Source organism: Cheilinus undulatus, linkage group 13, assembly GCF_018320785.1.
Source record: "Cheilinus undulatus linkage group 13, ASM1832078v1, whole genome shotgun sequence".
NCBI lineage: Eukaryota > Metazoa > Chordata > Actinopteri > Labriformes > Labridae > Cheilinus > Cheilinus undulatus.
In genome coordinates this window covers 4,797,681-4,813,278 of record NC_054877.1, presented here as the reverse complement: position 1 = coordinate 4,813,278, position 15,598 = coordinate 4,797,681, and the positions used below count along the sequence as shown (strand labels likewise).

At 39.1% G+C, this 15,598-nt stretch overlaps 1 protein-coding gene across 1 annotated transcript in view; it reads left to right on the top strand.

Moving 5' to 3' along the window:
- The window catches only part of lig1 (ligase I, DNA, ATP-dependent), a 126,132-nt gene extending 123,266 nt beyond the window's left edge, over positions 1-2,866 (top strand). The window contains exon 27 of the mRNA XM_041804099.1: positions 2,690-2,866. Coding sequence (XP_041660033.1) covers positions 2,690-2,764 — 75 coding nt within the window. The 3' untranslated portion in view covers positions 2,765-2,866. The remainder of the gene's footprint in view (positions 1-2,689) is intronic.
- Positions 2,867-15,598: the final 12,732 nt, after the last annotated feature.

Below are 15,598 nucleotides of genomic sequence, written 5' to 3'. Positions count from 1 at the left end.
ATTGTGATCATCCCAGTGAAGTATGATGACAATTGACAGAAGCACTGTAGAGTTCTATAGAATCAAAAAAAGTTGGCACACGTTAAAAAATAGCGAACAAAAGGTTTACCAAATGTGGGCCCTGATTAAATCCCCGCCCTTTGGTGAAGACTCCTTCATAGCATGGCTTTAGTTGTCCATCTTGTGTAGAATAAGCACAGAAAATCTGGAGAGAGTCTGATGAAATGTGTGGGTGGAGATCCTTTAGATGTGATGCTGTGATGATGCCCAAAACAGCCAAAAAAATTGCCAAAATTTGATTATCTGTTTGTAGAGCCTTTTCTGTACATTTTATAGGATGATCCCTGGAGACTTTTTTATTCGTGTAGTCCTGATACATATGTGAACCAATTTTCGTGCACGTAGCTCTCAACAGACCCCTATCTTACATGATGGGGCCGCTGTGGGGCCCTGGTGCAGTGGACTTGCACAATTCCACTCCTAGACAAAAATTTCCCCTGTGGTTCTTTTTGGGACAGAAACTGGACACCTTTTTGGCTGTTTTGGAGAGCATCACTGGTGTCACATCTAGAGCCTTGGTTCCCAACCTGGGGTCCAGGACACCTTAAGGGGAGTGGCAGAGATCTCGGGGGGGCGCGAGGCTCTGTCTGCCTTGAGGTTGTTAAAATTAGATTTGCACATATTAACAGAAATTATGGTAAAACATTTATAAATAAATCACACAGTGGTGTTTGGGTATAATTATTTGTGTTTAGGGCTACTTTGTTTGGATTTACACAAAAAAAAGTTAAAATTTTAGCTAATTTTGGCCACAAAGTATCACTGTTTTCTTTTGTGTCAGTCCTGGGGGGCTCAAGTTTTCTTAGGTACAAGTAGGGGGCTCCAAGGAAAAAAGGTTGGGAACCACTAATCTAAAGGATCTCCACCTACAGATTTTATTTGGCTCTCATAAATTTTCATGCTTATTCTACAAAAGATGGACATCTAGAGCTGTGCTGCACAGGTGTTTTCACCACTGAGGCCATATGAGGCTAGGATTGGGCAGTATTAATTTTTTAACATTGTTTAACCCTCCCCAAATTTTATACGGTATACGGTATTACTGCCAGGCGTTTAAAAAAAAAGAAGCATATTATAAGCACTTGCTGGCTTTCATGCACAATCAAAGTGAACAGAGCGTGTGCCTCTGCAGGTGCTTCATTCATTCCTTTAACAAAATGCTGTGAGTCTGAAAAACAATGTTTATGAGGCGGTTTGTGCAAGATGGAAGTGATTTATAGAAGAATTGTTTTTTAAACTTGTAAGATAAGCTACATTAGGATGGAGGATCAAAGGAGTACCCCTTTTTTTCTATCCATCAATGACACATATGCAATGAAAAACAACTGAGAGTGATTGTTAAAAATAACATGTCAAAAATTGACTCTTCATTTATCAGAGGAACTTTAGACTTAGTTTAATTCATGCCCCATTTCAAATACATTTATTATCAATAAATAATTAGAAAACTTTGATAAATGTAGCACAGATAAGCTATAATTACATTTGTCCATATGGCTGGTATTAGATTTTGGATGCTGATGATACTTTATTTTAGCTGAAAGCATAAAAAGCTGGCTAATATTGGCATCAAGCATTTAATCATATTCTCTTGTCATATGGTTGGACTGAAAATATCTGAGGAAGCTTTTCTTTGAATGAAAATCAATCCATCAGTAACACAGCTGCCAGCAAGCCTGACAAAGAGCTGCTAACATTAAGCTTTGATTTTCAAAGAGTTCACTCTATACCAATTTGTCCAACAACAGGCTACATCTCTCTGCTTTGACTCCGCTCTAAAAAATTTAAAGACGCTCTCGCCAGCATCAAGCGATTCAAACTCTGACTGACAGTCGAATCCAAGCCAGGTATCACGCAAGCATTGCTCATTGTTGTGTAACTGAGGATGCTCACAGGCAGACAGTCTGCGTCTTTTTTTTTTTTTTTTAAACCTGGTGTAAGTGTTGATAAGGTCTGATTCATGTTTCTAATGTGAGTTTTCACTGTCTGGCATTAACAGCCATCTGTTAACAGTGGAGTCTATTTGTGCTCAGGTGGGAGTCTGCCGAGAACATTAGCTGCATTTAAATGATTCTTCTGTCAGTTACTATCTGTTCTCATTCACAGGCACTCATTACAACAACACATCGCTCCACATCCCACCATTTAGCCGTCAATTCAAATGAATCCTGACCTTAGTTTAAACAGAAGGAGTAAATAAACAAGGAGGCAGAGCAGGGTGGAGGTGGTCAGTCTCATGCTGTGGATCAAAGCTTCACCTCGGTGCTGCGTGGGAGAAATAATGTGATGGTTCATTGTTTTCCTGCTCTCTGTGCCACCCTGCTGCACCACTACTGAAGCTGCTGTTTCAGGGTGGGCCTGCTGCTCACACATTATTCATCTCCTCCCCCCACCCCCCCACCAATGAGCTCAAGTGAACACAACCTCTGTCTCCCAGTCAGCAGCTGGGAGTCACCGACTTCAAAGCGGCAGATATGAATAATCAAACTGTTATTTTTAGCTTTTGCTCTTTATGTTACTGACCTGACTCCATGATGCTCCTCTCCTGCTTCTTTCTCTCTTTCATGCATGCAAAACTTCCACCCTTCTCTGATTATGTCTTCCTCTCTGTCTCCTCCTCTCTCTGCAGATTGCTGATTTGTACAAGAAGCAGCAGCAAATCCAGAATCAGGGAGAGAAAGCTGACCCCGAGGACTACTACTGATCATTTGGAATCAGAAGAGAATAATGAATAATGGCAAAATAATTGTAAATAGCTACTTTCTTTGTGTAATGATGAATAAATAAAGGTTCTTGCCAATTTTAAGCATCCTGTCATTTGTTTTATTGATTTATCCAAGCTCTGATTTCCCTGTAAAAGCCAAAATCACAATAAGATATCTCCACATACTAGGGCTAGACAGCATGTCCAGTTTTCTATTTATTTTTAGACAAGATAAAGGCTCAGATAATGTTGTTATCAGTGCTTCTCAACTGGTTTTACCTTACGACCTACTGCCACCTATAAATATGAAATCCCAACCCAAATATAAAAAAAAAAAGTTCAAGTTTATTTTATGAAAAATGTTGCTGGCTGAATCTTAACGGTTACAAACCATTACTAAATCATCAAATCTGAGAGAACATGCATGCATACTTGTTATTCTACTTTATTTTCCTGGGTAATGTGTACATTTTGGGATGTTTCCACAAGTTTTTAGAATGACCTCGTTACCAGAGGAGATGGCGCTGCGTTATCCTAAGGCAGGGGTGTCGACCTCAATCACAACAGGGGCCAGATTTTGGATTTAAGTCGAACCTGAGAGCCTAACAGGGTCGACATTTAACTTTAAACTCTCAACCTCACTTTCACCAGTAATAAAATACGAAAAAAAAGCACTGGTAAGTTGTTTTGAAATTCAAGTCAAAAAAATTATTCTTAAAAGTGAGACAAAACACAAAATCATAATGTAAAAATTCTGTTTTTTTTTATTAAAATTCATGAGTTTTGAAAGTCAAAATATCAGATGAAAATCAAAATCATGAGTTTAAAAGGCAAAACATGACTTAAAATTTTAAATTGAGAGTCTTAAGTGTAAACGTAATGGCATTACATAGCCAAAGTTATGGGTTTAAATGGTCAAAATATGAGGGAAAAAAATGAAATGAGTTAAAAAGGTGAAAATATGACTTAACATTTAAAACTGTGACTCTGAAAGGTCAAAATATGATATAAAAAGTAAAAAATCATTAATTGAAAAGGTCAAAGTAAAGAATTAAAAGTCAAAATCATAAGTTTGAGTCATAATTTTCAGAAACATAAAATGAAAGCACATTTTTTTCTTTTCCAAGATTCCTGTTTTTTTTATCTGTTGATTTTCACTCTTTATTTTTGTCAGATTTTGATGACTTTAACAAGGATATTTTAAATTGTCAAGGTTAGGTTTATATTTTTATACTGGAGAAACTCTGCAGACATCATACCAGAGGGCCAGTTTTAATGGAAATACGCTATGATCTTGCGGGCTGGATATTACTGTACCACGGGCCAGATTAGGCCCCCGGCCTTGAGTTTGACACCCCTGTCTTAAGGAAAGGAGATCTGTTATACCATAGGCTTGGTGAACACTTGATTCTGATTGGCTCTGGAGGTTGAGTTGGTCTCCTTTAACTTCTGATATATGGACACCTATGGAACTTCTCAAGGAGTTCCGGCCAAAAATCTTTACACTGTTCTGAATTAATGCAGCTGTTAGATGTTGGGAGTAACCATAGCAACCTGAGGCGGTCATATTTTTAGAGAAGTGAAGTTGAAGTTCTCTGAGGACAAAACAGCTATTTTAATACAATGATGAGTATTTTTTTATTATTTTGTATAATTTATTTAGTGAATATGACAACGTTGACAACTGGGATGCTGCTGAGGAACACCAGGAAAAAATGAAGAGAGAAGGATGGAAGGATGAAATCAACAACTTCTTCTGGGCATGAGTGAGCAAAAGTTGAATGAATTGTTCTTGGAAAGAAATAGATGTCCATTGTAATGCTCAGTGCCAGACTGTTCACAGAAACACTAAGGCTGGAGATATAATACTGTTTCATGTTGCAGTTATGTTTGCCTCCTGCTGGGTTATGAGCGTTTATTGTGAATATACTCCCCTATGTGCAACGCTGGAGGAAACCTCTACAGCAGAAGTTTTCACCAATGCATGTTAAGTTAATAAAAAATGTTGCACTTAAGCTCTCAGCTGGAACAGAGTTTAAGACAGGAAACAGAGAGAGGACAACACTGACATGTTTACGCCCCCTTTCCCACCTTCCAACCAAACATCATTGGACACTAAAATATCTAACAAGAGCTTGTAAGCATTTACATTTTCTATTTTCTTTTATTTTTAATAATTAATGGTTAATTCCTGTACATTGAGAGCAAAGCTAACTGTCAAATTCCTTATTGCATGACCATACCTGGCCCATTAAGCTGATTCAGATTATTTTGTCCATATTGCCCAGCTCTACCACTTACAGAGTGCATGACTTCCAAAACCCCAATTTAACCCGGCAGCTCCAGCGTACCTGCTGGTAATAGATCCCTATCAAAAATTCACAGCGCAGATCCACTCTGCAAAACACGAAACATATGGGCGGCATACCAATACTGTCAGCTGGCCTGATTTCTGCCTGAGCACCCAGCAAAGTGCACTGAGCGTGTGCAGTAATAAGAGGACACGCCAAGGAGATTGCCGGGTGTCTGAAATGTTATTAGAAGCAGAAGAAGACGCGGGAGCTGACAGTTGCTCAAACAGCAGGACAAAAGAGAAGCACTCACAGCTTGCATTAGATGGTGGAAATCCACTAACTGTCCAGCATGAATCAATCAGAGCCTGTTGGAGACGTGTGGAGGGGAGGCGGGGTCAGATTGAGAGCCAAGGACGGGCAGTTATTACACAAAGAAGCAAAGAGGATTTTGAGAGTTTACTGCACAGTGATGCCGTGTGAGAGGATGCGAGTGTGCTTGTGACGGAGATTGAACCACTTAGTGTTTGCAATGTGTTTATGCTGTCCTTTGTGTGAGTGGTAAGCAACTCTGAGTCGCATTAAATGCAAAGTAGAGAGTATGTGCTGGAAATATTTAGACCACGCTCACACAAAAAGGCGCTGAATTCTTGAGATTTCTGCTTTGCATATAAGTACACATCACACAAGGGTAATGGAGCTTCATTAAAAACACAAAGAAATGTTGCTGGACTGCTCACATTGCTGCAGAAAAATTCATAACTTTGAGACTACACTTTTGCCTGCTAATCTAAAGCTACACTATCCTATAACAGCGACTGTTGCATCGATTGCTATGACATTTGGTATCTGTAATCTTGCCTGGAGGATGATGAGTTTCCTCTAACCTCCTGGCCTTTTATTCAACTTCTTATCAGGTCAGATCCAAAAGATGTCCTATATCTGCAAAATTGTTGACATTCACTCTGTGTATAGTGCTACTAAACAAATGTTGCATGCATTAAAATCCTCTTCTCCATTAAAGGAGTTCTTTAACCATGGGTGCTTTCAGTCAAAGCTTAAAAATATCATGAACCTAACAAAGACGATCTGCTTCTTCTTTTTTTGTTCAGTACCATACATTAATGGCCATTTTCAGAGTTTATTTATGAATATTTGATATTGTCCAAGACTTGCAATCAAACACAACTGATAGACGAGAGTTTTCAGCCCGTTATCCCCATATTGACAGTGCCAGAGACTAGGGACCCCCACTGTTCCTGGAGTTGGTTAAAGTATATAATGTTGCACTATGAAGCTCGCCAATTAGCCGTTCTCAACATTGGCATAAGAACATAACAGCCTAAAAAGCTGACAGTTTTATCCACCATGTTCCTGAGGACTCTACTGTAGATGCACTATATGGACAAAAGTATGTGGCTGCCTGCCCATTGCACCATTGCATTCAACTACATTCAGATGGTGTTGGTCCCCCTTTTGTTGCTTTAATAGCCTCCACTCTTCTGGGAAGACCTTCACAAGATTTTGGAGTGATTCTGAGGAAATTTGTGCCCATTCATTCTGTAGAGCATTTCAGAAGTCAGGCACTGATGTTGAATGAGAAGGCCTGGCTTGCAATCTCCGTTCAGTTTATCCCAAAGGTGCTGGATGGGGTTGAAGTCAGGGCTCTGTGTGGGCTGGTCAAGTTCATCCACACAAAACTCATTAAGCCATGTCTATATAGTCCTTGCCTTGTGCATTGGGCCACACTCATTTTGAAATAGAAAAGGGACTCCCCAACCTGTTGCGACACATGGAAGCATTAACCTGACACATCAGATGGATGTGTGAAACACATCCATCTGGAAAACCTTCAATACTAAGCATTTGGGGAAAGGGCAGAGGGTTTGAAAAAAACTCGGATTGTGATTGAATGAACGTTCTGTCTGTCACATCTTTATGGGCCAATCAGGGCTACAAAACACATGACAGCTGCGACCGAGGTGTGCTGCACAGCTACCGAGGAATAAAGCGAACCATGGCGACTGCAGACATGTCAGTATGTGGCTTTTGTTGTTTTTGAAAAGAAAACAACTCACTGCTGTTCTCTGTTCTTCTTTTTACGAAGAAATGTCGTCAAGTTCTGATAAAACTGGCACTTTAGCAGCATCCACGCTAAGCTCTTCAGCCTCTTGTTGCTGCTTGCTTACGTCACGACTCCTCCGCGTCTTAAAGTACTGCCCCCAACACACCGTTAGCCACCAGCTACAGCTAACGGCACTGAAACAAAAACTTAGGTGTGCTAACAAGAGCTGTGAACGGACTCTACATCTACTTAAAAATATGCAAGGTCATGTCCCATCTCCTCTTACGAAAGATCTTATCACAATAGAAACACTGTGAGATATTTAATAACATTAGATGAATATGCTACTCTGGTTATCTGAGACCGTTTCTTCATCTCTAATCTGTCAATAGTAGGAGGCAGAGGAGGACTTATCCCATTTGAGGTGCAGCTCATGCCATTTACACATAAAGTCTCTGGAAAACACCGGCGTTTCCCATTCAGTGTCACAACGGACTGGAAGTCACACCCAGGACTCACGTAAGCTATCAGGGGAACTTGGAAGGATATTGTGATTTATTGTCAGAAAGGTTAAAAGCAAAATATTTGTAATGTCTGTGTTTAGGCTGGACGGAGTGGACATAATTCATTAAATAAGGCAGTGGTCCCCAACCTGTTTTCTTTAGGGCCCCCTACTCATATCTGACCCACTTGCAAAAATTAAACATCAATTTCTATTGACAAAATCCCAACATAAAAGGCCAACAAACATTTGTTCTTGGCAGAAGATTGATGTATAAACTCTCCATTTTATGACAGTGTATTAAGGGCCACTCCAGAAAAAGAAAATAGTAAAGAGGATATTAATTTTCAAGAAAAAAAACCCCTCTAAAATTCTTAAACTTAAAAAGTCCTTAATTACAAGATATTTTTTGTTTTTTTTACTTCAAATGTTTTAAATGTACGTGAACAAAAACATAACATTTTAGAGACTATAAGTTAAAAAATCCAACCACTGTTTTCAGTTTAGTCCCTTGTACATGTTTCGCTTTATTCTGTTGTAAATTTACAGTTTTAAAAACATTTAATGTTTCATATTTTTGAGTTTCTGATGTCAAATTTTTAAGACATTTTAAACTTGGAAATTTCAGGTATTTCTTGTAAAATTCTGACTTTTATATTCTTAAATTCTAAGTTTGATATCTTGTAAATATATGACTTTAAACCCCCCCCCCCCCTTCTTTTGGTTTTGGTTTTGTTTTGTTTTTTTGCACCTAAAAATGAACAGATTCTCGTAATTTTTTTATCTTTAATGTTGGTCCTAATATATTGTGCTTGACAATCATGGTTTAAAAAATCAAATATGTACGACAAATTTTGACAATATCAGGGCAGCCCGCGGCCCAGACCCCAGGGTACCACTGAAATAAGGCAACTTTTAGGATTTTTTCTTACACATTTTGGTGACTGTGGTTTAAGTTCAATTAAAGTCATTTTATGTTTAGATTTTAACAATAGGTGAAATATAATATTTTAAATAACTTTAAATATTCTCTCTGTTTTTGGGAGGTATGTCACCATCCCTCTGTACCTTCCCCACTCTAGAAACACTGAGATCTTCACGAATCTCTGAGATGGGATATATTTCACATCCATCGGGCGGTGTTTGGTAAGGGCAGAAGCTTTAAAGAAAAAGGAGGTTGATGTTTATCACAGTCATCCCAGTTTAGATCAACAAAACCTGTGACATAGAAGGCTACCAAGAAGTAATCTACATAATGCAAGAACAACAGGTAGCCGTTATCATTCCAATACACAATACTTCACCATCAGTGGAGCCAGCTGGTATATTAAACGCTTTCCAAAGCTGGTTGGACGAAGAGTGAAAAGAAAAAAATTCCAGTCGGGAAAGTTTCCAGTGTGATTCTTTGCTCTTCTCATAATAAATAAATATTGTCCAGTTCTGCCGTTTGTTTTACAAGCTTGTAGTCACTCCAACTAAACCAAATCCCTAGCTAGCATCTCTCTCTGCACACATGATGCTGATTGATCTGGTCATTCTCTACTTGGGACGTCTACCAGCTTGATGACAGACGGGGAAATCTGGTCAGTCTGTCGGCTTTGCAAGATTACTAGACGTTTTCATGCATTATCAAGCAGGTTTTATCTTTATAAATATCTCAAAACACTTAAAAAAAGCAAGTCTAGACTTTCCCCTGTTACATTATTTAAAAAAGACTCAGCATGAATCAACCATGAGAAAAGCACTTGGCAACATTTAACAAAGCAATAGTGGCGAGGAAAGGCCGCCTTTTGAAAGGCAACCTGCAGCAGAACCAGACTCATGTTGAAGAGCCATCTGCTGAGACTGACTGAGCAGAGGGAGAGATATGAAGAGAGCGACGGATGGATGCAAAGAGGGCGACAATACCAACAGCTGAAACAGATTTAGAAAAAACTTTGTAATATTAGCAAAAACAGCCAAATGCATTATAATAGTTAAAGATCCTGTGAGAAATTATTTGTTGGTACAATTTAGGGCACCATATATATTATGCAGATACATTTACCGGCCACTTAATTAGGTATACCTTCAGCTCCTTAATGCAAATCTCTATCAGCCAATCACATGGCAGCAGCCAGTGCATTTATGCATGTATAGATGAAGTGCTCAAGTTCAGTCCAAGAATTAGAGCAGGTAGGAGAGGGATTTTTACTGAACTTAGAATGCACCATGGTGGTCTGGCATACTTTAAGGTTGTTTACAGCGGAGTTAAAATTCATCAGACAAGGCAAAGTGTTTTCATCATCATCTGCTGTCCAAACCACAAGCAGCAGATTCAGACATTAAAATAACTCAGCTGAAACAGTTAATCTTTATACCAGCGGTCTTCTTTGCTTTTGTAGATCATGATGAGATTACAGCACTAGTTTCTGTCTGTTTAATGACTTACTAAAAAAACCTTAGAGGAACTTTTAGTTCAAAGTCAGCGGGCCAAATATGAAGATATGAAGGATCTAATTGGAATTCTCCCTGAAACCCCTAAATTTTAGTTTTGTTGACTTAACTTCTCCGTCAGTACTAGAACGTTTTGTTTAGTTAGATTTGTTTAGTTGTGAATTAGTGGTAGAGCTGACCTCCTCTCCACCAAAAGGTCAAGGGTTTGATCCTTACCCCCTACACTGACATGTCAAAGTCTTCTGTGGTAACACACTGATTACCAAATTGTTCCTGCAGCTGTCTGTGTGCAAACGTGTATGATAATTATGTACGGGATTTGTTAGAGACACTTCAAATCCTCAGCCGGGAGCCCTAACTGGACAAACATACATATATTTTATTTTGCAGTGAAAATGAGCACATTCTGATTGTTATCTGTTTTAGATTGGTGTGGTGTTATGCCTGTAGAAGCTTGCAGACCCAAACAGCTGATCAGAGGATATCAGTGCGCGGTGGAAGGAGACAAAATGCTGAAAGTTGCGTCGTAATTTAGTGCCTGACACAGAGGGTTTTTTTGGGAGAAATGAAGTGCTTTGTATGTTTACGACACAGTGTACAGTTGAGCCAATGTATTTTCTTGGCCCACTTTTACACAAAACTAGTTAAACTACACAGATAAAATGTTCCCATCTACAGCCATTATGCCACGGATCTCTCTGAGCTCATTATAACCACCGGAGCATCTTTCACAGAAATCACTGCAGGCTAATGCCACTACCATAGCCAAGCACCTCATACGACCCAACTTAAAAAATCCTGAAATATCCCTTTAGAGAGGAGCCTTGAGGTACACTCTTTGCAATAAACTCAAAATCTGATTGAACACCCAGATAACGGATGCACTGATGTCAGTGATGAAGATAAGAACTGAACCAGAGAAGAGCACTGCGTGAGAGTCTGATGGCATGAAGTTTGTCCAGGGACAGAGATAACAGTCAACCATGTCAAAAGCCTTTGTGAGATTTATGAATACGGCACCTGCGAGATTGTTGTTGTAGGCAGATGTGATGTCATGAGTGAGTTTCTAAAGCACTCTCGTTGTTGAAAAGTTTGGAATGAAACCAGATTGACTTTGGGGTAAAATATTATAATGTAGTGTGTAATCATTTGCAATGAGCCTCGACTCAGGATACACCCCAACGGTTATCAGGGGAGGCAAATGTGGCCTTAAATTGGGCTTAAAATCTTGTAGTGTGTGGCCAGTCTAAAATCAATACTGGTAAGAACTCAGCTAAAAGTATATACAGTCATGGACGAAAGTATTGGCACCCCTGGAATTTTTCGAGCAAATACACAATTTCCCCCAGAAATTTTTGCAATTACAAATGTTTTTGGTGTACACGTTTATTTCCTTTATGTACATTGAAACAACACAAAAAAGCAGAAGAAAAAAGCCAAAATTGACATAATTTTATACAAAACTCAAAAAATGGCCTGGACAAAATTATTGGCACCCTCATCATAATATTTGGTTGCACACCCTTGGAAAAAAATGACTGAAACCTATGCTTCCTATAGCCATCAATAAGCTTCTTACACCTCTCAACTGGAGTTTTGGGCCACTATTCTTTTGCAAACTGCTCCAGGTCTCTGAGATTTGAAAGGTGCCTTCTTGCAACAGCAATTTTAAGATCTCACCATCAAGGTCATTACAGTTAACTAAAAATAACTAAATAACTAAAATAATAACTAAAACTAAATAAAATAACTAAAATTCAAAAAATCATTTTGGTTAACTGAGACTAAATAAAAACCAAGCTTTACCAAAAAAAACGAAAACTAACTAAAAGTGTGTAGTGCATTTACAAAACTAACTAAAATAAAATAGAAATGGAGAAAAAATATTCTAGTTTTAGTCTTTGTTAGTCTACACACAAGTCTGGGGAGTGTCAAATTACCTGATTGGTAAAGACTTCACACAACGGTAGTTTTATGTCTGGAGTTGTATTAAAACATCATCATCTAGTAAATAAAATATAAGTGAAGATTAGCCTGTTTTTAAAGATGTATTATGCCCATTCAGTCCCGACATCTATCCGTAAAAAACTAAAACTAATACTAAAACTAATAAAAACGAAACTAAACGAAGCATTTTTGCAAAATAAAAACCAAATGAAACTAACAAACCAGCAGTCAAAACTAATAAAAACTAGGCTGAAATCGAACACAGAAAGTGAAAACGAAATAAAAATAGAGACTAATGAAAAATCCAAAACTATTATAACCTTGCTCTCCATAGGTGTTCAATGTGATTTTGATCATGACTCAATGCTGGCCACTTCAGAACTCTCCAGCTCTTTGTCTCCAACCATTTCTTGGTGCTTTCTGAGGTATGTTTCAGGTCATTGTCCTGCTGGAACACCCATCACCTCTGGCGCAGACCCAGACCCAGTGCAACAGTTCTACATACTGTACCTTTAAGGGAGTGATGATGGGCCTTGAGAACCACCGCTGCCGTTTATTTACCATAGTAAATTGTTTTAACTCACCTAGATCACTATTTGTTTACAGCAACTAATGACAAATACCAGAAACTATAATACAAATGACATGTAAGCAAAATAATAATATGCATTTTAAAGAAATCAACCCCACCATTTGTTTTTGTTAGACATGTCTCTATATAATATGACATCTGGCCTGTTTCCACAGCAAGTCATTTACTAGCAATTTCACAGAATTACACAGTTGTTATGACGACAGAGAGCACTAATGATTTCCAATTACTTGGACCGTTTGAGAGGAGTTTAATAGGAAGGTGGAAAAAGCAAACAGTGCACCTGCACTATCCACAACAGTGAAAACACCAACTTGAGCTTTAGGATCAGAGCAGCACTGTGCCTCAGAGCAGGCTAACTATCATGGCTGTAGACTCTTGATTAAAAGTGGTGTTTACCCGGAAATGAGTGATGCAGTGCTCTGGTGTAGCAGCAGGAAGTGGAACTAAACTTGATGAGATGCAGGAAATAATTTATAGGAGTTGGTAGGCCGGCATTCTTGGCACTGCAGGCAGCCATGCATCAGGCGTGTAATTTTCCAGCGCTGGCTTGTGTGCCGGATATTTGTATGTAAAATTCGGCCAGTTCTGTGGTGACTCACTGCATGTGGCGTACTGCTGTCACTGTTTGCACATGCAGAGTGTTTTTCGATTCTGTATACTGGAGAGCTTTAGAGATTACTATTTGCTATGCCATCTCAGAATGCAAGTATGCACACTGCCCGGCTGGTGATTTGCCTATAATTTGTCTGTGTGGGTTGAGTCCTGTGTCTGGCGATGGGGAGCTTGAGAAGGACGCTATTGTGTAGAATAATCATGGAAATTGCCCTGAAAGTGCCCTTTCCATCTGCTTCTGTTGTTTATGTGCACAATACACTTATTTTTTTTCCAGTTCCCTTCCATCCCCTCATGTGAAGATGTTAATGTTTTTGTTTGAAATCTGTTTTTGCTCTTTTAAAAGTCTCTTCTGCCGCAAATTACTTTGCCTACATCTGACACTTATCTTGAATATCATCTCTACATCTCATCTATCTTTTTAAAATAGAAACAAGGGACCTGCTGGTGTTAGTGAAATCTGAATTTCAAATAGCAGTTGTCAGCTGTACTGTTGCTTTAGAAGTTGGCTTGAAACAGCGAGTGTGAGGGATGGAAAAGGCCCTAATGGAAATCAAACAGGCAACAGAGCATGAAATATTGAAAATGCAAATATGTAATGAATTCAATTCCATATTGTGTGTGTGCTGTATGATCCCAGCCTTTGTTGTGAATTACTCTGAAGGTTGACTGCAGCAGGCTTTGTCTGCTTAATTTGTGTACGTGAGATTGTGAGGCTGGAGAAAAAAAGCCTGAAAGTGTCTGAATCTTTGTGTCTGCTCGCTCAGACGACGTCGCTGTATTCATGTCCTCTATTGTGCATGTGTGAATGGGGTTATTTTTATCATCCCTGTGTGAAAATGTGCGCCTGGTTAAGTGCTATGTTTGCAAGCGTGTATATGTCACTGATGTTTACCGATGGGGGCAGCTGGCGCACATCACACGCCTGCAGGGCATCGCAGCACAGCAGCCTCCATCTCCACCGAGGTCTTCGCCTGTGTTCAAACAGCTGGGCTGTTAGTTCACATCAAGTCACCCGTTCAGGCTCTGTCCCACGGGGACAGCCACAGATGAAAACCTACCTGTCCTAAGCCTCTGTTGAACTGGTATGGAGTCATTATTAGAGCAGAATTTATTGAGGTTGGGCTCAGATTTTTCATCAAACATCCCATTAGAGCCTGCCTTTGTGCTTAAAACCGCCTCCTTGTGCTTAGATTTTTCACCTTCCATGCTCAAAATATCTGCTTGTTCTCAAATCTTTAGTTGCTTGCTAAGGTTTTATATGCTCATGCTCAAACGGTCCTCTTACTCAGGTTGCTTCACCTTGCTTGTGAAACGGTCTCTCTGATTTTTCTCTGTGCTTGTGTACAAACTTCTTCTGCAGGCTTGAAATGTATTTCTGCTGTCACACTTTTGTATCGTAAGTTGTTGCTGTTCTCACGGAGACATTTGCTTTGATTTCACTGAGATTCCCTACATTCAATCACATGCACAATCATCTCAGTCGACTTCCAAGTCCAATAACTCCAACTCAGTTTGTCCTACAGAGTTAATTTTAAAATTTTAATATGCACTGATAAGGTTTTAAGCAGCCAAGCAACAGCAGGCAGAGCAAACATGATCCTGATCCTGTTTCCTTTTGGTGGATTCATCAAGAGTCCAAAAATCATTTTTATGTGCACACAGAACATTTGGACATGCATAAAGAAAGTTTCATATGTGCAATTAGAAAGTGTTGAGCACACCTAAGGAAGGATTTGTATGTGTGCAGAGACAGCAAAGCATGCACAGAGGAAGTTTTATGCACATGCCAAGAAAGTTTCCAACTTTCACAAAGAAAGGTTTTATACAGCCACAGAGAAAATTTTGAGTGAGTGCACACAGAAAGCTTTAAGCACCTGCAAAGGTTTTAAGTTAGGTAAAAAAAAAAAAAAATTGAGCAAGTGTTGAAAAAGTTTTCAAAAATTTTGAGCACATGCAGCAAAAGTTTTGAGAGTTTGCAGAGAAAGCTTTAAGCAAGGGCAGAGAAAATTTGGACTCCATGCAGAAAAGGTTTAAGGCAAAGTAAGAGAGAGTTTCAATCCCATACAGTGAAAAATTTTAGCACATATGGAGATAGCTTTGAGTGAAGGCAGAGGAAATTTCCAGCCCATGGAGAGAAAGTTTTGAGAAGAGAAATTTAAGAGCGCATGCAGAGAAAATTGTCAGTGCACACAACAAAAGTTTTGAGTGCGCAGAGAAAGCATTAAGAGACGGCAGAGAACATTTTGAGCGCATGCAAGGAAAGCTTTGAGTGTGTGCGGAGAACTCTTTGAGCGCATGTAGAAAATTTTGAGTGCATGCACAAAAAGCTTAGTGCAAGGGCAAAGAGAATTTTAAACACATGCATAGAAAGCTTTGAGTGTGT